General features: G+C 43.2%; 1 protein-coding gene across 8 annotated transcripts in view; it reads right to left on the bottom strand.

Moving 5' to 3' along the window:
• Positions 1-12260: 12260 nt before the first annotated feature.
• GPATCH2L (G-patch domain containing 2 like) overlaps positions 12261-27299 on the bottom strand; it is a 43442-nt gene continuing 28403 nt past the window's right edge. For 4 of the 8 annotated variants that reach the window (XM_048486007.1, XM_048486008.1, XM_048486003.1 and 1 more), the window contains 2 exons: positions 21930-22027; positions 12261-16661 (listed from right to left, as the gene is read on the bottom strand). In XM_048486007.1, the coding sequence (XP_048341964.1) occupies positions 16588-16661; positions 21930-22027 (172 nt within the window). In that variant the 3' untranslated portion in view covers positions 12261-16587. The remainder of the gene's footprint in view (positions 16662-21929; positions 22028-27299) is intronic. The other 4 variants (XM_048486004.1, XM_048486011.1, XM_048486005.1 and 1 more) reach the window with 3 other exon arrangements.

The raw sequence follows: 27299 nt of genomic DNA, 5'->3' as shown, positions 1-27299 counted from the left end.
TGCAGCTTTCCTTTCGCCCAGGGTCTCATTTTAATTGTGCTGCAACTGATGCTTTGCTTTCAGGGCAGGCAGATTGGGAGAAATACTGGTGTCACTTATAACATCTGAGCTCAGCTTTTGTTCTGATCCTATTTCCAGGTATAACGTTTGAGCGTGGCATACTACTTTTTGCCATTTACCTGTTGCTGCAGGCTTGAGACCTTCTGCCCACAGCTCCTGTTGCTTGCCACCATTGACATTCAAACAAGGAGTGGGGAAGTCGCCATTGACACGACATCCTTATGCTACTTCCAAGAAAAACCCTGACTTGACATCACTCCTCCCTCGGAATCATTGGAAACTCTATGTTTTCAGTGATTCCTGGAGTGGTGGGATGGCATTTCCAGTGTCTTTCCCAGAAGTGATTCAATTTTGACCTAATGGTGCCCCCTTTCCCATTCTACCACATATCCACCTCCCCCAACATCTACTGGTGGTCAGAGGTGGGCGCCCAAGGCCTTTTGGGCCATGTCTTGTGCGCTGCGTCCTGGAGTTGCTGGCCCACTGGATCCAGGATGAGCTAAAGGTACAGCTTTCTTCTTGCTTTGTTTGTTTTATATAAATTCATATTTGTTTATTGTTGTAAGCCACTTGAGCTTCTTTCTATGAGAAAAGTGGGGAATAAGTGTTTGCAAACGTTGACAATATCTGCAAGAGCTAGAGCTCTGGCTTGCAAATGAAGCCCTGACCACTCACTTTGTATGAGTTGCAGCTCAGTTTAAATGGGATGCTGAGCCTGTCCATGGGGAAGCTCTTCACCTTCCTGATTTGTAAATATGCAAAGGAAACTGCCTTGTACTGAATCAGACCATTGGTGTATCAGGCTGGCACTGTCTACTTTGACTGGCAAGGGTCTTCAGAGTCTCCAGTAAAGATATTTCACATCACCTACTTCTTGATCCTCATATGTATAGACAGCTTTAAAAGTACTCTCAGAACTCTGTCAGCCTCACCTACCTCACAAGGTGTCAATTGTGGGGAGAGAAAAAGGGAAGGAGTTTGTAAGCTGCTTTGAGACTCCTTATAGTTGAGAAAAGTGGTGCATAAATCCAAACTACTACTATTCCTCCTCTTCTAATACCCCCTGAACCAAACAGCAATTTTAACAGGACACACTAAATTTCTTGATTCTAAGCCAGTTTTTCTACACTTCAAGTTAAATACAGGTTATATGAACTGAAGGGAATGTCAGCCAGACACAGCAACTCTTATAGTAAACAATAAAATGTGGCATACTGATTCTTAAAATAGTCATATGCAACCTATTTTAGTCTTACCCAGGCATCTCTATCTACCTGGTTATAAATAAACCGTAGACTGGTGGTAGCACACTTTTGATTAAGCACCAGCATGACATTTGGAGGAGGTTCCCATGTTAGCCTCTTAAAGAAGCAACACAGCCTTTGATTGCCTATAAAAAGTCACAGACTCAGATAACTGTTACAAATTGGAGTTCCCACCTTTTTTGAGCCTCGTAGGCACCTTTGGAATTTTGACATAGCATGATGGGCCACAACTGTATAGATGTCATTCATACCTGGATAGAAACCAAAAAACAGATAAACCCAAGACGTTCAGGTTGTCTGGATCCTGGCATGTGGCTGGAAGATCCAGTTGCCTTTGTGTTATACTGTGCTTTTTATTAGCTTTGGCTAGGGTTGCTGGGTTGTGCCCACTAGCTAAGATCCTTCTCACATGCCCTTCTATCTGTGGTTCCCATTCAAAGGAAGAGGTGCCTCTTCAGTGATGGCACCTCATCTGTGGATGCCCTTCTCTTTGAGGTTTGCCTCTTATCCTACTCTCTTTTAGACTGCAGGCCAAAGTGTTCCTTTTTATATAAGTTTTTTTTATTTACTTCATGAATTAGTAGGTTGATCTTTTAGAAGAAGAGTTGGATTTATATTCCCCCCTTTCTTTCCTGTAAGGAAACTCAAGGTGGCTTACAAACTCCTTTTCCTTCCCCCCTCACAACAAACACCCTGTGGGGTAGGTGGGGCTGAGAAAGCTCAGAAGAACTGTGGCTAGCCCAAGGTCACCCAGCCGGCACGTGTTGGAGTGTACAGGCTAATCTGAATTCCCCAGATAAGCCTCCACAGCTCAGGCGGCAGAGCGGGGAATCAAACCCAGTTCCTCCAGATTAGAGTACACCTGCTTTTAACCACTATGCCACTGCTGCTCCTTTTAATATTTTTATGGACTGCTTCTATCCTAGGCTGTTTTATAAGATTCTTTTTAAGCTGCCTCAAGCATATTCTGACTGGGTTTTCAATTGTTAATCACTTCTATGATTTTATGTGTTGATTATGTTTTATTTTGTAAACGGCCTCAAGCATATTCTCTGGAGGGGTAGCATAAAAAGTGCTCAAATAATTAATGGTTCTTTAAGCTCAAAGTACTTGGTTACCACATCCCTTGATGTCTGTATATTGATCTGCCATTTTACTATACAGACGTTTACAAAAGTAATTGACGCTGGAATATGCTAATAATGATAATCAAGTTCCAAGCATATACCAATTAGGTAAATAGACTTAAACAAATGTATGAGTAACTCTAAAATGATGCTATGAAAACTGGTTAGGTGCAAAAGTCCAGCATCTTAGCAGTTATCCAAGAGAGGAATTCATGAAAAGTAATGCTGGTCAAGAATGTTTTATATGTTCCATTAAAAAAAAAACCCTGAATTGTATGAACAAACAATTATTTCTAGCATACAGTTATCTGTGAACACATTTTAAAACTGAAGAAATCCAAAGGTTTTTGAGGAGGCGGGAAGAGGATAAACATTAAAGCCTAACATGGTATGTTACTCCTGTTGCTCACACAATTGGAATGAAAGTAATGTTTTCTATTGGGAATGGCTATCCCCTTCTCCATCTAACCACAAACAGACCACTTACATCACAATAACCGCAAGCAGAGTTTCACATGCTGTGGGTATCTTTCTTGTACTGCCAGGTATTCCTCCTTCTCTCCCCCCGCCCCCCACATCCCAACCCTTCCATCTAGGGTTACGAACCTCCAGGTGGTGCCAGAAGATATTCCAGAATCAATACTGATCTCCAGACTGTATAGATCAGTTTCCCTGGAGAAAATGGCTGCCTTGGAGGGTGGCTCTATGGCATCATACCCTGCTGAGGTCACTCTCCCTCTCAAGCCCCACCCTCCCCAGGTTCCACTTCCAAATCTCTAGGAAGTCCCCCACCCAGTGTTGGCACCCCCATTCACTCCCTTGAAGAAGTGTTGTGCTAAGAACAGGGGAACCTGCTGCAGGAGTAGCATGCAGTGCAGTACAAAGCCCTGCACCTGAGGAGGAATCAGTAAAAAACAGAGAGAGAACAGACACGCTTACGTGTGAACGCCTGCGCTCTGCAATTAAACCAGAACATTTTAATGCAGAAAAGGACAGCCGCTTGGCCAACCTTTGGTGTGCATATAGAATTCCATTCCCATAAGCACCTTTCTCGTGAGTAAAGTAGCAACCTTGACCAGTCACTTTGGAGTCCAGTTATATCCATAATGATACCGTCTCCTCCTTTCCCTTCCCCTTCAGCATGAAAGATGAGTGGCTGCTTGGAACGAGTCCCCGAGCTGTGGAAATCCGTCTCGCTTGGCTGCAAAAAATATATATATCCTGGTATGGCTGTGATGAATCCTTTCATTATTCATCTGCAATTGCCCTGCTGTTACCATTGCTTTCCGCTTTCTCTGCCATTCTCTCCTTTTTTATATAAATAAAAATGAAAAAAAAGAAAAAGCTTAATGACAAATGCAGACAATGATTGCCTTTTAAACAGCCAGGCCAGAAAAGTAGGAAGAAGAGAGATTATGGAAGGGGCTGGAAACACTTTCTGGAAGAATGAAGAAAAGAAAAGCCAAACTGGCAAAAGGCAAACCCTAATTCCTTTCCCAAACTAGAGGTATCGGAGAAGAACAGGGTGCTTATCATGAGAGCTCGCTAATCAGCACCGGGTTTCCTCTCAGTGGTTAATGCCCTTTAACAAGTTTGCTTGCTCCAGTCTGGTATTTAAATAGCAGTGGGGAGACACCACTCTGTTTACATAACAGTGATTCACACAAAAAGGGGCGCTGTTTCTCTAATCCTCAAGAAGTCTCCCATGTAGTGCAAGCTGGACAGCGAACAGAGGTGGAAATTCACACGGTCCTCTACATGATGGCAGACTTAACAAGGCAGGAATAGGGAGATCTGTTGAATTCACCCACCATGTATCTGTGTTTGGCGTCCGACCTCACAAGGGAGAGAGGGCACAGAGGTAAAACATACTTGAAGCTTCTACCACCTGTGGAGGAGTCGTGGCTCAGTGCAATTACAATGGCAGAGCAATTACTTTGAACGCAGGAGATCCTTGGTTCAATTTCTGCTGCCTTCAGTTAAGGGATATCTTACAGTATAGGTTTCTTTATTTAAATATGTATTCCCTGCCTCACCTCTTTAGGCTCTTTGTGGCAATATTGTGAAAGATTTTCCTCTATGTTACCACTCTCAAGAGCCGCAGCCAGTCAGACTAGACAATATTATTATTATTATTTTATTATTATTTATTAAATTTAATAGAATTGGACAATAGTCCAATTCAGTATAAGGCAGCTTCAAGATATTTAATTACAATTTTTGTGCATTTCCTTTTTTGTTTCTTGCATCCCCTTTACACACATAAAATGAGAAAAATTATCTAGAACAATAGTTCTCAATCAATGGTACAGGTACTACCAGTGCGATGTAAGGTTTTCGTCATAATTACTATGGATTTGCTCTCCCTCCAGCCCCTTGTGTCCGCCTGCGAGTCTCCTGCCAATCAATAGCTCCGGTTGTGGTGGATATCCAATCCCTCCAGTTGCAGAGGGACTTTGCCAGTTTATATCACTTGCCTGGGGAACACAGACAGTGGGTTGGCATTGCAGTCATCTCACTCATGGGTTTCCTACAGGCAGCTGGTTGGCAACTATGTGAGCAGAATGTTGGACTAGAACAGGGGTCTGCAACCTGCAGCTCTCCAGATGATCATGGACTACAAATCCCATCAGCCCCTGACAGCATGGCCAATTGGCAGGGGCTGATGGTAATTGTAGGCCATGAACATCTGGAGAGCTGCAGGTTGCAGACTACTGGACTAGAAGATGGGCCTTTGGCTTGATCCATCATGGCTCTCCTTGTGTTCTCAACCCTACTTGCCATGGTCTGTGACCTTTTAGTAACACCCTTAGACACTCAATGTTTCTCTTAATCCCCCATTCCTCTACCCATCAGCAAATGTCTTTCATTTGCCACTTCCCACTAACCTGACCTGCCAGGGATTCTCCACTATGTTTCTGCTATTTTTATGCCCATAACATTAAAAGTGACTGGCAAATATAACATCAAAATATCTGTAAACATGGAAAAGTGATTTCTTTGTTTCCATCAGGGTGGCATACAAGTTTTTAAATAGAGTGAGGCACCAATACATTGTGTAAGAAGAGTAGAAGAAGAGTTTGGATTTATACCTTCCTTTCTCTCCTGTAAGGAGATTCAAAGGGGCTTACAAACCCTTTTCCCTTCCTCTCCCCACAACAGACACCTTGTGAGGTAGGTGGGGCCGAGAGAGTTCTGAAGAACTGTGACTAGCTCAAGGTCACTTAGAAGGCTTCATGTGCAGAAGCAGGGAAACAAGTCCAGTTCACCAGATAAGACTCCACCACTTATGTGGAAGAGTGGGGAATTAAACCTCATTCTCCAGATTAGAGTCCACCTGCTCTTAACCACGACACCACATTGGCTGCAATATATGAAAGGCTGAGAACTACTGATCTAAAACATCCACAGGGACAGTGGTACAGAATCCCATGATACTGGGGGTAGATCGAAGCAAAGCCAGTTTTCCACCTAATCAACCTCTTGGGATACCCAACTGGCAGAGGCCAGTAATAGCCAAGGCAGGCTGTAAAGATATCAAGTCCCACGTACCAAACAGGCCTAACCTGAACTTGACCTTTGGCATGGGGTAGGTTATACTTATTATTAGAAATTAAGGCACCAGGATACTGTTGATTTTAAACATGGTACTTGACGGTTGCAAGCCGCCCTGAGTCGACTTGGCAGAGAAAGGCGGCCTAGAAGTCCAACAGGTAGATGGATGGATGGATGGATGGATGGATGGATGGATGGATGGATGGATGGATGGATGGATGGATGGATGGATGGATGGATGGATGGATGGATGGATGGATGGATGGATGGATGGATGGATGGATACAGCTGGAGGAGTATACTTGGAACTGCAATATTCTTGGAGCCACCACATTATTCTCTGGTTCAGGTTGACTGGGTTCAGGTTGAGCTACTCCCTAACATCACAGTCAGGTGCTTGTTTTTTAAGTGGCTTGATCCATTCTGGAGGCTGCTTATTACTTCTAAGCAGAATTGGTTCTGCCCTGGCTTTGTTCAAGCCAGAGTTCTTCACTCACCTGAGAGCTTTTAAAAAATGAAATTTAGTGGTTTGTGCCATGTTGATATCTTACCAATAATAAAGTGCTCAGGGATGGAATTTTTGACAACAAACCCTCCACCAATAAGGGAGCAGCACTCAGTCATGCTTCCTCCTTAGTGTAGAATTTGTTGGACATTCCGTCCCTGCCCTGCAGCTCCAAAAGCACACTCGTCCTCTCCCCCACCACAAACCAGCCCTCCCGCCCCCTATCTGCCCTCACACCCTGCCCTATCTAGGCCCACTGTATTTCTTACCATACAACGGGCTTTACTACTAGTGGTTTCATAAATGCGTTATCCGGTCTTTCCCCTCTAGGATAAAACATCTGCAAAAAAAAACCGGTCACATCTAACCATAGATGGGTTTTCCATGGTAATTTCTTGAAGCAAGAAGTCCTGTATGCTCACATACAGGTGCTTACTGTAAGTATATCACTGTTTATCAGGCTTCATTCTGTGAGCCCTGCTGTCTAATGAATGGGCACCACACCAGGAGATTCCAAGATACAGAGCAACCTTGGTAAACACAGTTCTAGTGCTTGAGAAAGTCATTTCAACTTTTACATGCTAATAAGCCCTCGGTATCAGAGCAAGCCATCAACTGGGGAACGTACACCAGAACCAACTCTGCCTGAGCAGACTGCATTCTCAGCAGAACTAACTGCTCTCAAATACCTGACCCCCCAAGCCCCAGAACTTTCCACAAAAGGGAAAATTTGCTTGCAAATAGTTTGTGACCAATTAACTTGCAGAACACATTTTGTAAGTTGGAGCATCTCTCTGCAGAAGGAATAGCCCCGGCCTCCTGACAGCAAGCCCCCATCTGTTCCACTAAATGAAGAAACATGACAAACCTTTTACTCAGCAGGCTCTCCAGGAAGTTACATTGATTATTCCAAGTTAATGCTTCCACCCTCTATCACAGGGAAATGGGGAAAGGGAATGGCAAGAGGTGGTATCCGGTGCCAAGGGGGGGAAATCCATTTGCTTAATTTGTATATCTTCACTCACAGTAAGTCCTTCCCAGAGCTGCAAGCAAGACAGCTAACTTGTGCCAACTTTCAGCCTCAGGTCTGACTTAGCAGGCAATAACCACCTCTGCACACAAGCCCCAGATTTTGTAAGCAACCTAAATTAATTCCTAAGCATTTAGACCTGTGAGTCTCAAACTTTATCACCCAAAGACTCCCTGCTTGGGTAAAATATTCTTATAGATCTACAAGCCTTCCCCAGTACAATCATTATCATTATTATTATTAAAGTCGGCCTTTCTTGCTGGGAGACAAAGTGGATTACAAGATATGACATTTGAATCTAGTAACGAAGATTCTAAGTAAAAATGCAATTGGGCTGGGAATTAAGTAATATATACTTAACATGACAATAACAATCACATAACAACCCCTGCTTTGTTGGTACCTGATTATCTGATTCACACTTATTTCTGTTTATACTGGATGTGTACACTAACTTGTTGAAATGTAAGAACAGTCATCTTTCCAGTTCCATGGGTTGCTGATGTTTTATTTATTTGGATCTAAAATGTACAAACCTCTGTGAATCTGAAATTTTGAAGCTATACCCCCACTAGGCAGATGGAGGCGAATCAGGAATGGTGTGAGTTGAGAACTGTGACTTGGGAAATGCTAGGAGATCCAGAGGGGATGCCTGGAGAGGGAGCTGAGCAGCAGTGTAATGCCGTACAGTCCACTCTCCAAAGCTGCCACTTCCTCCAGAGGAACTGATTTTTGGAGCCTGAGTAACCATCTTAGTTCTTGGAGAAGGTCAGGCCTCACATTGAGGTTGGTTACCCATACGAGCAGCAGGATTCCCCAAACAACAGAGGCTGTGTCAATCCATCTTCTGATTCCTGGTAGTCCTCATCGGGATGGGGGAGGGGAGTGAATCACCTGTGCAGTGGCAGGTAGCCACACCAGTGGATTTGCCCTCCCCTGGGCACTTGTCCCGGTAGAAGGGTGAAACGTGTGGCTGCTGAGGCCCTCCCTGGGGCTGAGATGCTGCACCAGATGCAGCACCAGCATCCCTGTGCCATTGGGGTAGTGAGGCGGGTCAGGGGAGGAGTTTACGTTAGTCAGCTCCCTCTGAGCCATTGAGCACATTGCGCCAGTAGCCAGGAATACAGGTTCACGCAACCCTTTTTGGGTAGTGTAAGTCTGTTAAACCCAATAGGGACTTCTTGGCGGCGGGGAGGCTTTCAAGCTTTTGAAGCCTCCTTGCACCACTGGGAAGCCCCTGTGGGAGAAGCCAAGAAGCTGAGGGCAGCTGCCGGGACTTGTGGATGAAGCTGCCCATCTACTACAGTAGCGCCTTCCAAGCCTTTGTGTTAGCACACATCGTAAGCCCCAAAGACACATTTCCCCCTATGTTGGTGTCACAGTACAACTTCTTCTAGGAGAAGATGGCATCTGGGCACAGAAAGAAATAAGACAGATCCACCACACGGTTAGCAGAAAACCTTTATTTAACATATTAAGCACGCTGCTTTCGAAACAATATTTTAAAAATAAAATTCCAGAGTCACAACACAGCATAGAACACTTGCCTCAAATGGAGCTTGCAAAGCTCTCAAGAGTCTAAGATCAACACTTGACTGACCTGCAAGAGGGCTCGCTTGCATGTGGAGACAGGAAAAGCCTTGCAAAGATTACGAGGAGTTTTAACTTCTGCGGAAGCGTCTGTTACAGTTACTGATGTGGCACAGGGTTCCTCAAACATCAGAAGCGCCCATGTTCAGAATAGCTGCCACTTTTAGTAAACTTTCAGAAAACTTACAGATAGGAACGGCTTTGTGGATTTCAGAGAAGATGAGCTTAGAAAAAATTCACAAGCAGGCCTCACTCTCACAGGAGTGACAAACTTGTACAATACTAATTCGGACTGTAAACAGCAGCTCAAGTAACCAAACGTCCTTCCACGTAGAAAGCTCTCTCGTCATACAACATAAGCACGTCAGGAAGAACATCTGTGTTGCTTCTACCCACAATGCAAGTGTAGTAATCTAACACAGTAATTAAGCAATGGTCTGCCACCCTGTTATTGTCTATCACAAAATGCAGACAAGCAGATTTTTAACCTAGAAAATCTGATTTTCCCCCTCCATTTTAATTTTTTTTTGTAACATCTAATCTGATGAAGAGGTCTGATGAGCTCAAAAGCTTGCACAATGTTTTTATATCATTTGGTTGGCCTTAGGTTTTTTTCTTGTTCAGGAAGAACACCAGCCTAGTACCTTTCTTCATGACGGCTAGTTTTTGATGTTAAAAGAATTCTGAAGAGCATTCAGTCACTTGAGCCATGCACACACACGGTTCGAAGCAGCTAAATCCAGTCTTGGAGTTGCCACCTCAGAGAAGGAAGAACTACGTGTCCTATAATGTAGTTCTGTGCTTATTTCTCCAGGCAATTTATTTTTTAGCAAAAAGCAGTCAGAACTGCATTTAAAAGACTAGTGTAGGGGAAAGGGCTATTTAATTTTCTTCCTGCACTATTTATTTCAAGCCCCACCTTGAATGCTGATCTTACACCTGCTAGGCAAAATAGTGGGGTACCTGACTCCCCACTACACTTATTTATGTAAGGGAGGGGGACTGGTAGAGATTTTTTTGGCAGAGGAAGAATGCAAGAATTAAAATAGCCACTCTCCAGGCTGCCCCAATTTCTGCTGCAACTATATTGTTAAAAATATATCAAGAGAAAAATAAGCAGAGAACTACACATTAAGTGTAGTTCGAGACTGAGAACTAAACACAAGCAGCTACCGGAATCTAAATATAGCCTGGGATATTTGCAGTTATGATATGATTATTGCAATATTACATACATATTAAAGGGAAAACACAGTAAGAAAAAATTGCAAACACAAAACTCCATTATAGTACCTGCAAAACCAAAGTCCTACGAGATCATTGAGCAAGAGTACTTTGGCATCTTGACTCTTTATCTATGTGAAAATGTTTGATTTTTGCCATAAAAGGCTATTGTTTTACACAGGCTTCTAAAACACACGTACTGTTTTCTTGATTTTTCTACGTAAAAGTATGAACTTCAATGGATTTCTGAAAACATATAATCAAGCACTGCTACGTGGGTGCTCTCCCTCCCCTCTCGGCAGCATGCTACTGCTTATATAAAATAAATGCTTGGCAGCATTGCACATGCAAAAGGGTGGGGAAAATGGAATTGGCCCACAGCGAAGCTAATCTGTATGAGGTTTGAAAGGCATCAAACACAAATATTCTGTATACACAACCTTCATGCACTATGCGTAAGGGATTTCAAGGTCCCCACAAGTGTGTGATCCACGCAGTTGATGCACTCCCTGTTTTGTGGACAGTAGTTCTCCACGTGGATAGCTCTCACCTTGTGAGGGTTGTCTATGTCACTGGAAAACACTGTATGCAACGAAAGACAAATGCATGCAATGGACACCAATCCATGAACCAGAATAAATCATTATGTGGGAGCAGCAGATTCAAACAAACATGTTTTGAGAGACATAGATCAGTCGTCATGGTTTTTCCCCCCAGATTTCTATTTCTACTTGATTAGGTGATAAAAGAAAGAAGATCACGACAGCAAAATATGGGCAAGGCTAGATGTCACAAAATGGCCACAGAAGAACCACAATAAAGCTAGATGCTGGAGGACATACCCATATAGCTTTGCATGTACCCAAAGATTTCATTAAACTGAGTTCACAACTACAAATGTCAGTATGCCAGACAAGTTCAGAGGATGGGTACTGTGTTGGTACACTAACATTATGCCCAAAGGCCCTGTTTAAATAAGTCACTGGGCAAGTACAGTTCCTCTGTCCTGCCAGAGGATTTAAAGCCAGCTTATATTTCCAGTCTGAAACAATATCTTTAACATTTTTAACACTGTATGTAATTATGCTGAGATGATTGCCCAGGCTAGCCTGATCTCATCAGATCTCAGAAGCTAAGTAGGGTCAGTATGTGGATTTGGGAGAGCACTAAGGAATGCAAGCAAGCAAGCAAGCCTTTATTGGCATAGACAACAGTACAACAATAGTAAAAAAACTGATTAACAAAACATTTACAGTACAGGAAATAAATGTTAAGTGGAGGGAAATGGAGGGCATTTAGTAATCTCCAGGAGAAAGTCTGCCACTATCATACAGAGAGAAGGATCAGGATTGTCCAGCAAGTAGTGTAATCTAAATAAATCGGGGAGTTTGGGTAAATGTAAAAGAGTAAGATTCACATACTTGGATCTGATTTCCTTGAATCTGAAACAGTGTAGTAATTGGTGGGCCAGAGATTCAACTGAGCCATCATGACACGGGCACAATCTTTTAGCCTTTTCTTGCTTGTTAAATCTGCCATGTAACAAGGCAGAAGGCATAACATTAAACCTGGCGAGCATTATGGCTCTCCTTTGAGCAGGATTTATTAAACAATACAGGTAGTGTACCAAGTGGCCCTGTTCAAATGGGAGAGAAAAATACAGGAAAAATACAGGCTGCGGTGATTAGGGTAGAGAACTCTCTATCCAATCATTGACCTTTTAATTTTCTATAGGCTTCTGAATAGGACAAAGGGCAAAGTGAATCCACTGACAGTCCAATAGAAGCCATTTTTTCTTCGATTATGGAAAACCAGGAGTTGGAATGGGTGTCAGAGAGCAGACAGTGGACCAGGGAATTACAGTCTGAGAGAAAAAAGGATTTGCAGCCAGAATCTAAAAGCCCTCAGCCAAGCGGCTCACTAAGGAATATTAGGATTGCTATGCAGAGAAAGGCAATGGAAAACTACCTCTGTTAGTCTCATGCCTTGAAAACTCCACAAAGGGTCACCACAAGTCAACTGCAACTTGACCGCACTAAGAGAGTCTGGTGATGTAGCGGTTAAGTTGCTTGTCAAGGACCTGGAAAACCCAGGCTCAAATTCCCACTTATGCCATAGAAGCTTACTGGGGACCTTGGGCCAGTTACGCACTCTCATCCCCGACCCTGGCTAGTATTGAGATGGGAGACCTCCAAGGAATACCAAGATCATGATGTGGAGGCAGGCAGTGGCAAACCACCCCCCTTGAAGGTCTCTTGCCTTGAAAACCCTACAGGATCATCGTAAGTCAGATGTGACTTTTGACAGCCGCAAAAAAAGTTACAAGATATTCTGTTTCCAGTCGCAATGTATGGCGCAAAAGTTAAAATCGCAAGGAATACTCAAGTGCATATAATGTAGCTTGAAAAATCTATACTTCTCACAAGCGTGTCATTTCTCAGCATTTATATACAGGGTCCCATGATCTCCACAGTTGTGTGATCACATACACATTTTAGAAATATAGCTATTGCCATCCAGGTCTTTTACGGACTTGACTGGTGCCACATTATCCCTACCACTACCATCTTGGAAAACATTTTTTTAAAAAAATCTGCATTCAAAAGGGAAATCAAAACAAAAGAAGTTTGGACAATGTGTGTTATTTATATCCCATTCACAGAGTTGTGGTTTGAATTTGAATTTTAATGTGCGCAAAATTCACAGAGTCCTGCTAGTGAGATTCAGATGCTCGGCAAATATTCATAGTATTTGAGAATTGGGCATCCTGTAAGTGAAGTGGTGGCTATGCACACCAACAGAACCTTTCTACATTCTTACAATAACTCTTTAAAAAGGAAGAGAAAGTTTCAAAGAGAAGCTATTGATGTATAGCACTAGTGCCTTTTCCTAGATTCCTTAAAGCAATTAGGAAAAGGTTTTTGTTTCATAGACACTGTATGGAAAAATGAAATAAAATCAAGAGAACAGTTCATCAAATTGAAGAACTAGTGAAGCTGCAACTCAGTCCCACTTATTCAGCTCTGTGATAGTGAGGTTTTTTTCACACACTCACAACTGGTTCTGTACCCAAGAAATAGATCAAAGAAAGAATAATGAACTTTTCAAGATCTGGAGGTCACTGGTTACTACTATGATGCACCACAGATATGTTCAAAACTGTACACCACACAAAAAGATGGCTCTTGTTCATTTAAATAGGGCCTGCACAGGAGATCTGGGGGTGTGATGCAACCCAAGTGACAAGCAACATAATGGTGGCTCTCCCAAGCTCCCTTATAAATTCTCAGAGAACCCAAATAAGCATGCATCCCCCACCAATCAAAGGGTACTCACAACATCAATTTGAACGTCATCAAAAACACAATAAGTGTTTACATAGCAAAGAATTTATGCCAGGATTAAAGATTGGTGTTAATGGCTCAGGCACAGGCTAATGTAACTAATAAGGCATAGGTGAGCTGTTCTACATTATTTGATAATATGAGTATATCACATGTAACAAAATCCATCAATATAATTGATGGTGGCTTACAGAATTGCAATTTAATATTTTTATACTTAATACATTTTTATGCCCGCATCATGGTGTCTATTTTTGTGTGTGTACTACAAGCCAAAGAAATCAAAACTGTTTTAAAAGCAACTGAAACATACTAAGCCTTCACTCACAATCATCTAAGCAGGTTTGATTTGTTTCCCATGAGGGGACTCCATGTGCCCACAAGAAGCAGTTCAGGTCTGTGGTTCCATTTTGTGCTAGTCTTATACCCTGAAGGCACAAGGCTGGCCACAGCGGCCAACTGGATGCTGGACTAGATAGACTCCTCATCTGATCAGCAGGGCTCTCTTCTTCCCTTCACAACTGCCATTCACCCAATGGGATCCAAACCAAGATGAAATGCTTGACTGTCTACCATGCATTCAAGCACATTTTATGAAATAAAATCTGAAGGAGAGTTCAAGCAGACCATGCAAGAAAGAAGAGCACCCCACCACTGCTAAGAAAAAAAAGATAACACATTGCAAACAGAGAGATATTCCAGGAGAGAATGGAGAGTTTTGCCAGATCTTGGCGTCACTTGGTAAAGTCCAAAGTCAACATTTCGGAGGAATTGTATCAGACACAACCATCGCCATGTGTCCTTGCCAATGGTACATGTGACTCCGAGTAAGATTGTTCAGAGGGCTACTAAGTTGATGCATTTCAATCGGCACTTGAACAGAAGTGCCAGGAGGTCCAGCAGTACCAACAGTAAACAGGACCCCCCCCCCCCCCCCAAATCCTGGGTACATGGTTGTCAAGGTTCGTAAAACTTGATTTTGACTTGCTCAGAGGTACCAAAGTGGGTAGCAATGAAAAGAAAGGCTGCTGGAGAGGGGGAAAGGCACTACACCCTAGACCTACACTGTAGTGAATACAATGCTATTGGTAATGTAGAATTAAATACAGCACTTTTCCCCGTTTAGTACTGTCCAGGGGAGAGACTATATTACAGGAAACGTTTTAGTTTGAAGAGGATCAATTAAGTGATCCTACCTGTACAAACACCGCTCTGAGAGACATTTAAAAGATATTTAAAAGAACTGCAACACGTAGACCTCAACTTAATACCTTCAGCAGAGTTTTTGCAAGAACTTCCAGAAGAGAATGATTGGCAGACCTTTTCACTGGCATGTGTTTTAAGGATTCTATATTGCAGAGCCTCCCACATGATAGCCCGGACTGTGTATTTATGGTTCCACTGACTTCTGCATCATGAAACAAGGCCACAGAAAAGGAACCCTAATTAAAAATCACTATTAGGATACCCCAGTGACACAGGAAGAAAAATCCAGAAGGGGAACTGTAATTTCAGGAGGCCAACAGTCACTCCTGAGGGGGGCAAAGCCAGTCTATTCCCTCAAAATTTGGGCCAACAAGTAGCCTTTGGGAATGTTCCCAATGCACAACTTCATGCCATTCTATTCAGATAACATGTTCTATCCTCTTTGAACTTCTGTTCTAATCAGATTTCCACTGGCTTATTTTCAGCCTTTATGCTTGCCAAAGACATGGGCTCTACCTCCCCAAAGCACTGTCATCAGAATCTTTCCTGTAGAACACACGACTTTAGAGCTGATAACATCTGAGGGATAAAGAACTTTGCAAAAAAAATAGATATCTGAAATATCCAGTAATATTTTGTGCACGTCTCCAGCAACAGCTGACAAGTGTGGCGATTAGTGTGCAATACAATTATGCATCAGTTAAAGCTATTCAATTATAGCACAACCTGTCCTGGATGTCATTTACTTAAATAACAAATGGAGGATGGGGGTTCAGTGATGGTTCCATAGCATGACTGGCTCAGCTGGAAGTGATGTGGCACTACTGAGGGCAGAACATCTCCCAGTTACACTGGAGATGTATAAAAGACTTGAATGGATAAGGAATCATGTTTCTCATAGGAGCTGTGGGGTCAGCAGAAAAGGTGGAAACCTCAACATGGAAAGCAACCTGGTGAAATTCCAGGACATGGGTTTTCCTGTACTGCAGGGGGTTGGACCTGATGGCCCTTGTGGTCTCTTCCAACTCTATGGCCCCTTCCGCACATGCAAAATAATGCATTTTCAAACCACTTTCACAACTGTTTGCAAGTGGATTTTGCCATTCCGCACAGCTTCAAAGAGCACTGAAAGCAGTTTGAAAGTGCATTATTCTGCATGTGCGGAAGGAGCCTATGATTTATGAGCAGTCAGCTTGTGGTCACCCACCTCCTCCAGTTGCTATCTGATGTCATTGATTCATGTGTGAACACATCAGAACCAGTGTTACCAATACTTCTTACAGAGTTGTATCACTTCACAGTTCTTAAGAAATTAATAATTGCATTAAAGGAGTTTTATGGTAAATACTTACTCCGAAATAGGACTGAAAATGTGGAAACCCCAGCATCAGTTAGACATTTTTACAAACATGATTTCAACACCGTGTGGGGTAAACACATTGTTTCGACAGAGGATAGAATCACATGCTAACACTGAAGAGATGGCTACTGCCAATCAAGGCCGTTGATAAAGATACTGACAGACTCCGAAGTCCAACAAGCAGAACATCCAACTGGTTCTCCAAAGGAAGAGCTGCCTCCAGTCAGGAGCAGTCAAGAACTTTCTCTGATGGCATTTCAAAAGAGCTGTCTTGGGTAACAATGGGACTTTTCTCCAATGAAAGGACTCTGGCTTGTCCAGTCAGTTCTGGTGTCTCTGGGAGTGTGTCACAGGTGTACCAGGGTCTGATGCATCTATGTGGATGGATAAAGCTGCTGGAACACAACAATCAGGAGAGAAGACAAAGGTATAATGAACAGTAATGTCATGGAAAAATACATAACTACAGTCCTGCATGACCAGATTTCATTTGCCAAGGCCACCCCTGTCATCATTCTCATTCATTTACTTTCAGCCAGGGTTACTGGACTCCAAAAGGCTAGAACAGTAACAACAGTCATACAGGCCAGGACTTCCTTTATTTGGTTTTTAAAGGGCCATCCTGAAAGCTGGCTGCTAATAGATGACCTGCTTCCCAGCTATGTTTTTGGAAATGGGAGAAAGGGTCAGTCAGTCACAAACATCATTAATGCATCTTCTTTTTTATCCAGAAGATAGGATGCAGAGGAAAAACACATGCACAGATACAGTGCCAACTCATTGTATGATATAAAGGACTCCGGATTCCCAAAGGCCAGACTCTGAAAGATTCCTGGCCCCAGTACCTAAGCCTTGTCTGTGGGCCAACATATCCAGGGCTCTGCTCACACTGCACCAGAAGAAAAATCAAAATTCTGAGCCCAAGTAACCAAAATTCTGACTAGGAATGTCAAAACAGCCGGTGTTGGCTTCTCTGATTCACTCTATTTTGCTTCAGAGGTTTTAAAGAGGATGCCATTTTCACAGCAAATAACAGAAGAGCAGAGAAGGCAGTGAAGTCTGGGGAAGACATGAAATGCCAAGTAAGGGAATGCTGCAAGCATGGAGAAGCCAGGCACTCTGTGCAGCACCCACGTCCCAACCCCCCCTCTGCAAGCGCTCTTGTAACAGGAAGAAAATGAGAGCTTCTTGTTCTTTTGTCAAAACGTGAAGCTAAATCCCTTCTCGGAGATAGGGGAATCTGCAGTCAAAAGCAAAACTTAGACTAACTCCCATGCAAACAGGGAGAAACTCTTATGCCAACAATACAATGAACTCTGAATGAAAGGAGCTTCACGCAGTCCACTGGACCTGCATATACTTTCTGCACTGCCTATCACACAAAAAATAGGAACAGGAAGAGAAGAGGCAATACTGATTTTTTTTTAGTCACTAAAAGGATGGTTGAAAAAGAAAACAGAGGTGAACAGAGCCAGAATGTGTTACCTAACAGTGCAGCCGTGAGACCAGTTTCTCCCCACTCCCAAACCTCTTTGACACATACCTACCCATATGAACTCCACGCCAACAGGGTCTGAATGCCACTAAGTTTCATAAAGAAGTCAGAGAAATCACCCGAGATATGAAAATAGGGAAGTGGGTTCTTGGTGAAGCAACTACATTCTAGTCCAGTAGCACCATACAGATTTTCAAGGTATAAGCTTACAAGAGTCAAAACTCCGGGCTGTTGTGGATTTTCTGGGCTGAATGACCACGGACACCCAGGCCAGAAAACCTACAACAGTCAGTTGATTCTTCTGGCTGTGAAAGCCTTCGAGAAGAGGCAATCACAACTCCCTTTATAAACTTGTACCTTTAAAATCTTGAAGGTCTCTAAAGTGTTACTGAACTTGATTTTAGCTTTTTTACTGCAGGACAACATGACTACCCTCTGAAACCTGGTTCTCAGTAAAGTAGGTTCTGCACATAGCCCAGAACTGAACTGGTTGGGGAGGGCGGGATATAAATTTAATAAAATAAACAAACTATTAAATTTGCCTGCTGCCCAGAAGCAAATAGAGTGAAGAGAAACCCCACTCTTTTCATACAGGATTAAGGGTGGTGTTGTAATCCACCAGGTTCATAAGCAAGACAGCTCCTAGACTACTTTCCTCAAGACCTCAGAGGGCTACAGATGGATTCCCAGAGAACAACTGTTTGTATCAAGTCACATCTCCATGTGGGTAGTGTATATGTAACCACCCCTATTTCAGCAGTCTCAAGTTGCCCAAGAGACTTCAGTGCTCACAAATACTTCTATGCAAGCCATAACTCAGCACGTTCCCTAAGCAAAATAATGCTAGTGCCACCACAGTGTGTGACCCTGCCCCCAGAGAATGCAAGGGAAAAAACAAGGAAAAGTGGTCATCCAAATGAGTCCAGATCACAAAGGCGAGTTCTTGGGCAAACCACGCAAGGGCCTCGAGGTTGCTCCTCCGTTTCCGGCCACTAAACACAAGCCATCTTCTCGGTAGCCTGACGATCACCATCTGAATTCAGTCAAATCCAACAAAACTTTCTGCAGGTGGGAAGGGGGAGGGGTCTATGACAGAGGAAGATTTGTTGCTGCATGTTTAAGAAAGAAGCTAAATTCATCACCATGACAGGGAAAGAGTGTTGGCAGAGATTTGAGCTATTTATTCTTTTAGGAAAATCCTATAAAGAATGACACAAGGAAGCCTCTATCTGCAGTCTTGTTCATCACGTTGGTGAGGAGTCCGATAACAGATGTATGCAGTAGCGTGATTTAGTGCCGGGAGCTGGCCCTTGATGTGTATTAATACAGCGGCAAAGCGGAACGAGCCTCTCTTCATCACTCATCTCTATAAAAGAGGTGGAATCCGAGATGGCCCGATGTTAGGCAGAGCAAGCCCATTTGTTCTGCTGACTGATGGAGCCAGCTCGGGCTGTGTCCTTCACCTCTGTGGGGCACTCAGGTTTTGCATAAAAAGAGTTCACTGAAGCAGGACCTTGGTCAACAAGCGGGGTGAGAGCGTTTGGGCTCGGCCATGGATGTATTTGGGAAGAACACTCTTGCATGGAAGGGGTATTGGGGCTTGAGGATACAGATTCTCTAATCTCACATCTGGGCCTGAATTAGGACGCACGCCTCTCTTTCACTAAATTCCTCAGATAGCACGACAACTCAGTGAACGGAGGACCACAAGCTACCTCGAGAGGGGAAACAGCTAGGTTTGCATGACTACTGGGGGATGGGGGGAGGAATTCAGCATAAAGGCTGTGAGTATCCCATACATCACACAAAAACGGGAATGGTATTTTGTTTCCTTGGAATGATTACTTCAAAATTCTAAACAACCCATCAAGCAGAATGGAGGGTTGCACTTTTGTGTTCTGGATTGAGGAATGTTCCCTCCGAGCAGCTTGAACTCTGCTCCCCTTAGCTGGCAACTGAGACTCTTCAAAGGACAGACAATGCTGCTACAGATTCCTCTGCCCAAAGATGTACTCTTTGAGGGCCATCCTAGAGAAGACAGGGGGGTCCTCATTTGCCATTCACATTTATGAGCAACACGGGTGGGATAGAAGGTTTCGTTTACAGGTCAAACAAGAGTGCAGAAATGAAGGCAGCTGAATTCTTTCCAGACTTGCTTCCCTGCACTCACTTCCAATGTCCAAGTCAGACTGGGGAGAAAAATGCCTGAAGCAACGGAGTGCCAGGAGGGAAGGAGGTCTCCCTTTATCCACATCATGTGTCTCTTGTGATTAAATCCACCGACTTCGGGGCCATCTCCACTTTGCATATCAATTCAACATACAATATGCTGCCACATCACTTCTTCTCTGGACCTTACAAAGGCTCTAAGAGCACACTGGGTCAATACCTCCATCATACAGAACTTCTCAAACTGTTGTCAAGCTCCAGATTACTGACACGTAGTGAGATGTTTATTTAGCAGTTCGCCAAATGCCAATTACCAGTAAAATTCCGTTACCAGTAAAAACCAGACACATTTTAGCAAGCCAGACCACACGTATACAACTGTTGTACTTTTGAGTTCTGGTTGCAAAATTTGGGGTTCCTTTTTGCTGTATTTGAAACTGACTTGGTACATTCTGCACCAAGCTATTTAAGTCTTACTCCAAAGCAATTCCCACTTTGCTTCATCCCCATGCAAAAACCAGTCATTAATCGTCACATAACAAATTTCTTTGCAAAATTTCCAAAAAGACACCTCAAGAACATTTGGTGTTTAAAATCGATGTACATAGGAATAAGTAATGTGACGCTAACTGCTGTCTAGCACTGAGGTTGCTGAAGCAGGTGTCCACAAATACCCTTTGGCAAAGGATGCCAGCTGAGGTAACAATAGAATGATGCTAGCTGCAAGCTCCCCATGGGTACTTCATTCAGAAGTGCCACAGGGACCCAGTTCAGAATAGACCTGCTGCACTGTTGTGAGAGGTTCATGCCTCCCCCCCACACCCCCAAACACACACTTTCCCTGCCTCAAAACTGTCCAGGAGAGCTATTTGCTTTGCTGAACATTTGAACATGCAGTCCTACACTCCAGGCCAAATGATGACTCTTGGGGTTGTTTCAAGAGAAGAAAACAGTGCAGGGAGAGGGAAGGAGGTATAGAGCCAGCATGGTATAGTGGTGAAGAGAAGCAGTCTCTAATCTGGAGAACCAAGTTTGATTCCCTGCTCCTCCACATGAAGCCTGCTGGGTGACCTTGAGCCAGTCACATTTCTCTCAGAATTCTCTCAGCCCTACCTCCTCACCAGATGCCTGCTTTTGGGGTGGGGGGTGAATGTAAGCCACTAAGGTAGAGAAAAGCAGGGTATAAAAACCAGCTTTCCTCCCCCTGTGCCATGCATCCAACCTGAACTGAACTTCTGTGTCATTTCTGAATTGAATTCCCACAGGATGCACATTCCCATGGAGATCCCATAGTAGATGTAACACTTTGCTTGGCCCTCTTTTCTGACACTAGAGAGGGCAGGAAACAGCATAAAGATGTATTGTCGAAGGCTTTCACGGCCGGATCACTGGGGTGCTGTGTGGTTTCCGGGCTGTATGGCCGTGTTCTAGCAGCATTCTCTCCTGACGTTTCGCCTGCATCTGCGGCTGGCATCTTCAGAGGATCTGATTCAGAGGATGCCAGCCACAGATGCAGGTGAAATGTCAGGAGAGAATGCTGCTAGAACACGGCCATACAGCCCAGAAACCACACACCCCAGCATAAAGATGTCTGGACCAGTCAAATGCAGCTCGTATTGTTATTGCCTCTTTTAACGCAAAGAGCAATACAAGCCGCCACTCCCCCACCTCCCTGCAACTCTCTGTCTCAAGGAAGGAAAGGGTCGGCAGCAACTACAAGTTACGACTGCCTGCTAAGCCAATCAAAAATTTGGAAGCAACTTGAGTTCAGATTTATCTGCATCAGTTGAATTTTGCTCAGAAGCACTGCTAGAAAACGCTTCAAGACACAGGGCAAGACACATTTAATCCCATATTCTCTTCTCAAGGCATTTTATTTCCAGGTTTCTTAGCACTGTTAAAATCTCCCTTTGATAACCTCTGAAGTAATTTAGACAAACATTTCCCAGTGTTCTTCTAGTTCCTCTCACTGCCTTCTAACTAACCCCCACTCCCTCACCTGAGGCTGGGCTGGAAAGGGAGGATGTTGCCATTACTGGCTTTCGCTTCCTCTTGATGTCCCTTGAGCACGGAGGTCCTAGGTGGATATTAGTCTGCCTGAAAGGGAGGAAATAAACCTTATTGATTAAAAAATGAAGACAATAAACACCATGCTGATTGTCCCTTCAGAAAGCAAGCAAGCGGCATTTGACGATCTTTTACCAAATTCAATTAGCACACTATTGTTTCTAACGAGAAAGTCACAAAACAGCATCGACGCTCTGCAATTCAAATATTATGCAGCAGTCACCCACACAACTTACATGAGAACAAAACAGAATATCAAGAGTCAGCTGAACTGATTGTAGAGTATTTTTAACGTTAGGATATCTGTGCAGAAACCGAAAAATACGTCTGCTCTTACTAACAGACAACACAGTACCAAACAAAGATTTCGTCTATTACAGTTCATTTAACTCTGGGCTGGATGGTGCCCTTTTCTTCAAGTATCTAGCTAACTGTCCTTGCAAGTGCACAGACACAGCCAAAGAGAAATCTATTAATTTCACAACTGCTTCCTTCATTCCTAAGCAGATGTTTATTACAAGTGCAAGTGTATGTGGGCTCCATGACCAAAGGTTTTGGATTTTGCTCCTGGATAGCAGAATGGCTCCATTCAGTTTCAAATGTTTTAATTCTTATAGCAACTATTTAGCATGCATTCAGAAAAGTGTGTTGTCTGCAAAATAGGAAGTTGCCATTAATCAATTAATCTCCCTGTCCTACACATGTATGTCCCTTGCTAAATTTTGTTAGGAACACTCGTTCCTTTTTCAACATGGGAAAATCTCACCTAATGCAAGAACTATTTCTGGTGGAACCATACTAATTCCAAAATGCTAATGTTGTTGACTTCATTTATACCCTGATGGGGACCCAAAGAGGCTTCTATCTTTCTCCCCTCCTCTATTTATTCTTAACTCTGTTAGGCAGAAAGTATGTGGGTTAGGCAGAAAGTATGTGACTGGACCAAAGTTACCCAGCAAGCTACAATGGTACAGTGGGAATTTGAACCTGGTGTCCCAGATCCTAGTCTGATACTCTAACCTCTACAGCACACTGACTCTGATTACATAATGCAGACCTGCAATCAGCTCAAAATGTAGCCAAATGGCCCAGTGACACCCTTGTGCTCTGTTCGTGATTTATAGTGCAATGCTACGGAAAGTTACTCTAGTTTAAGCTCAGTCATTTCAATGGGCTTAGGCTGGAGTAACTCTCCTTAGCATTGCACCATGAGGCTACTTTTATGCTGAGGTTACGCCCTTGTTTATTTCTGAACAGGCACAAGGGTTTTGGAGCAAAATTGTTTTTCATTTTTTCTCACCTCTTTGCTGTGACCTTTTCCTAACAAGGTTCACTACAATCTTTTGGGAAAGAACGCAGCCACAGTGCCACTGCAAGCTACAGAAAGGACGGTGTGGCTTGTTGCAAGAGCCCTCCACATCAGAGCTATTTTCTTGTCTCCACCCCACACTTCTCACCTCCACTGAGCCATCACACAGCTTTTCAGGCTTAAGAAAAACAGTAACGGACATCGCTACAGTGGCAAGCTACAACAAAATAGTAATTACCAATTTTAAGCTACAGCACTATGTCAATTATTGGGTTTTTTTTAAGCCTGAAAAAGCTCTCCAGTTGCAAGGCTGTGGGAAATCAGGGCAAGATGGAAAACTACTTTGTGGAACACCACATTTGCAGCTGCAATGCAAGGACACCAAAAATCACTGCCATACAAAAAGCACCTTAGCAGCCATCACTAGAATTGAAACTTGAACTATCCCCTCCTGAAACAACCCAATACTGTTAGAATTACAACATAAAGCAAAGGCAGTGAAATCAGAGTTGGTATGCCAGAAACTTTTTTTTTGTTTTCAATTTCTGCTAAAAATATTGTTCATTTCTGGCAAGGGTGGGGCATCATCCTGCTCACAGGTCTTCTGCAAAATATAAATATATCTAGCTTTCCCTCTTAACAAACAAGTGTGCTTTGCAACAAGACATGGGAGGACCTGGGATGTCCCCATACCAGTTCTCAACAAGAGAAGGAAAAGATGCCTGTGCTTAAAAAACAAGGGCCAGGATTTTTCTTCTGAAGGGAAGTCTACCAAGACAGAGACCCATCAGCTTGTACTCATACAGACATAGAGGGCCATAAATCCCTATAACATACCTTTATTTCAAGTTTATCCTTCATTGATTATATTCCCTTTTGTCAATAAACCAGGAGCTTATTTATCTCTCACTGGCTTCGACTAACCTGGTGGCAGAAGTGTCCATTTCAAGATCTGCCTGCAACACAGGCCTAGCTGCTCCTCTGCCTCTCATCGCAATAAATAAATGCAGCAAGCAAAATTACACGGACAGCCACAAAAAACGTGCAGTTTAGTTCCCTATCTAGTAATTCGGCGGGCGCACAAACACAAAGCAAACTGCAACATGTGTAAATACAGAGCTGAGTTTTCAAAATGAGACTCAAGCTCCCACAGGTAGTATTTATCAAACTCCATAAAGCTTCCGTTGCAACTGCCCAGATCTCCTGAAGTTCTTCCAAGAATGCGTAAAAAGAAGAGGTGAGAATAGTAAGACTTCTCTGCTCCCACTTACTGTCCACCAAGTAACAAGAGACTCCAACAAGCGTTCTTGCCAGTACCAAATGCCAGAACTGTACAACAGGATAAAGGTTCGGCAAGCTACCACCAGATCCTTTTCTTGGAATCTCACATTCTAAGACATAATTTGCTAAGGCTGCAATGGGTGGCAACGACTCACTGTTATATAACTCTAATTAAATAAATACAATACAATATAATAAAAACAGGCTGGAATTAGACATTATAGTTGGCTCCACAAATCAAACAGTTCTTAAAAAGGTGGCAATGTGCAATTGAAGCTGACTTTTAGAGTGAAAGCCATCTTAAACTGCCATTTCAGGACCAAAAGGGGCCTCAGTGAAAGAACACACATTGTAGTACCAAATTAGGAATACAACGAGCCATGTTTTCTAACTACATGGATATTAGCCTTTAGCTGAAAGCTCACATTGTCCTGCAACTGCTCAACACCCTTACTTTACGCTCCCCATAGGCTTTCAAATCAATGTATGTACATTATGCTAATGTTACATACTAGTGTATGTTTATTACACTACTCCCTTCCAAACAAAACACATCATTTCTCCCAAGTAAAAGAAAATATTCAGTAGAACTCAGACTTCCTATCAAGAGCAGCTTTAGTACTCTGCTCAGCTGCTGTTGTTGTAAGTATAACAGCAATAGCAAATACAGACCACATAAAAGATACTTTGTCTAAGCCTTGAGGCTATTTCTGATGGCTTCAAAGGTCAAAATTAATAGTGGGAACAGAGATTCCTCCTCTCCTTTGAAACAGCACCAGCCAGCTGGGCACCCAAGTCTGATCTACACATCACAGGCAGAAATCTCTGCAAGGTACTGAACCCAGTGGCTGTGCATGCAAGAATTAACAGTGCAACAACAAACTAAAAGTGACCAAGTACCAAAAGACAACCAAGTGAATTTTAAAAACTGCCTCTTTCTATACTACAAACTAGCCGTTGGATTGGCCTGTCCAGCGCTTACCCTGAAAGGGAGCTCTCACTCAAAGCTGTGCACTGCAATAAGTGACCTATTTCTTGTACCTCAACAACCCACTGACCCACTGCCATGAACATCTACATGGGCAACTCTCGTGAAAGCTCTGTGTCATTTTCTGAACAGCTACCATTCAGGCTGCTAAAATCTAAGACAGCACCTATTGCCAACATCTGGCTACTCACATGACTATTTTTTCTTCCCTCAACCCCGCTCTGAAGCTAGTTATGATGCAGCAGTACCAGCAGTTGGTTAAATTCTGAATCAGTCAACACGGCCAGATGTTGAAATTCCGCAAAGTGAAGGCAGAGGTTCAACATATTCCACCCACAGCTGTTCTCAGAACAGATCCAAGGCTTCCTCACCAACACAGCCAGATGCTTCCCCATGGTGTGACCAGGCCACAAATTTGGGCTCAACTTGAAGTAACTTGAATACTGCTCTCATGCGGAGTCTAAACTGCCCTGTGGTCTTACCCCATGGTAAGCATCTCTTCTCAGGGACGCTTGGCTCTGTTCTAAGAAACATCAGGCTGCCAAGCCAAATGGCCGAAATGCAACTATTGAACATTGCCAGGAGTTGGGACCACAGAATGTCTCAAGTACCCCTAAGATAGCCAGAATGAGGAACTTTTACCCAATGAATCTACAAGACCAACCAATGTAATGGAACAAGATGGTAACCCCTAAAGAAGTTTCCAAATTTAAGGGAGAAAAGTAGTACAAGGAAGAATTCAGCACAGGCTTCTTATTTTCTTCTTTTTTAAAAAAAAAATAGGTTGCATTGCCAAACAGAAGCATAACAGACAAGGCATGATTACGAAATGCTTTGTGCTCTTAAACAGCAGCAATTACGGGCCTGTGAAAAGAAGGGAAGCAATCCCTGAGATGCTCTTCCTCGCATGCCTCCCGAGAGGCAGCAGGCCATTAAAATTCCATGTTGAAGAATCAAAACAGCCTGGGAACAGCCAGGAGGCAATACAGCAAATTAATACACCAACCATCCCCGGGGAGGACAGCAAAAAAGACCATTCTTCACTTTGCAAAATAAAATTATACTACTAATGATAACAGAGTCACCAAAACACCCACCCACACAGACACAGACACCACTTCTAATGATGGGTGTGGAAATCCCAGGGCTGCCGAATACTTTCAGAGAAGTCTCCCCACTTCACAGGCAGAAGTGCTAGAAAGGAAGTTTTGGAATATTGCAATTTATGCAGCCTTTTAACTGTGCCTTCCAAGGAACACTTCTCGCAGAGCCTTCTCCTTGACACCGCAAAGCCCCCCTCGCACACCCATGGCTCCACACTCAGCAATCTGGCTGGCGGCTCTGTTTAAATGAAGTGGTGGGTTACGAGCCAGTCACTATGCTGTCAAATGAATAGAACCAAAACTCACTGGGGAGGCAAAGAAAACATAGGTTAAGGCAGAAAGGTGGAAAAAACAGAATTTGCCTGATAACAATCTTCCTGATAGCTTCACACGTTTACTAATGCTTTCCAACGGCATACGGCACTGGTACAAACTGTTTGTTTGATCAGTACAGAAATAAAGATAAGCTTTTTCTTATCTACTGGGCTCCCAAAATAAAATGTCTTTAAGAATTCGGAACTCAGTAAACCTGGAATTTTTAGCAGACCACATTCACAAATTACATGATAATCTAGACACTCAAAAAAGCTCTTGGTTTGTATCTCAATATAGCCTTCCAGA

This window comes from Sphaerodactylus townsendi, linkage group LG02 (assembly GCF_021028975.2).
Source record: "Sphaerodactylus townsendi isolate TG3544 linkage group LG02, MPM_Stown_v2.3, whole genome shotgun sequence".
NCBI classification, from domain to species: Eukaryota; Metazoa; Chordata; class Lepidosauria; order Squamata; family Sphaerodactylidae; genus Sphaerodactylus; species Sphaerodactylus townsendi.
Note: the sequence above shows the minus strand (reverse complement) of the source record. Positions and strands in the feature narration are given on the sequence as shown.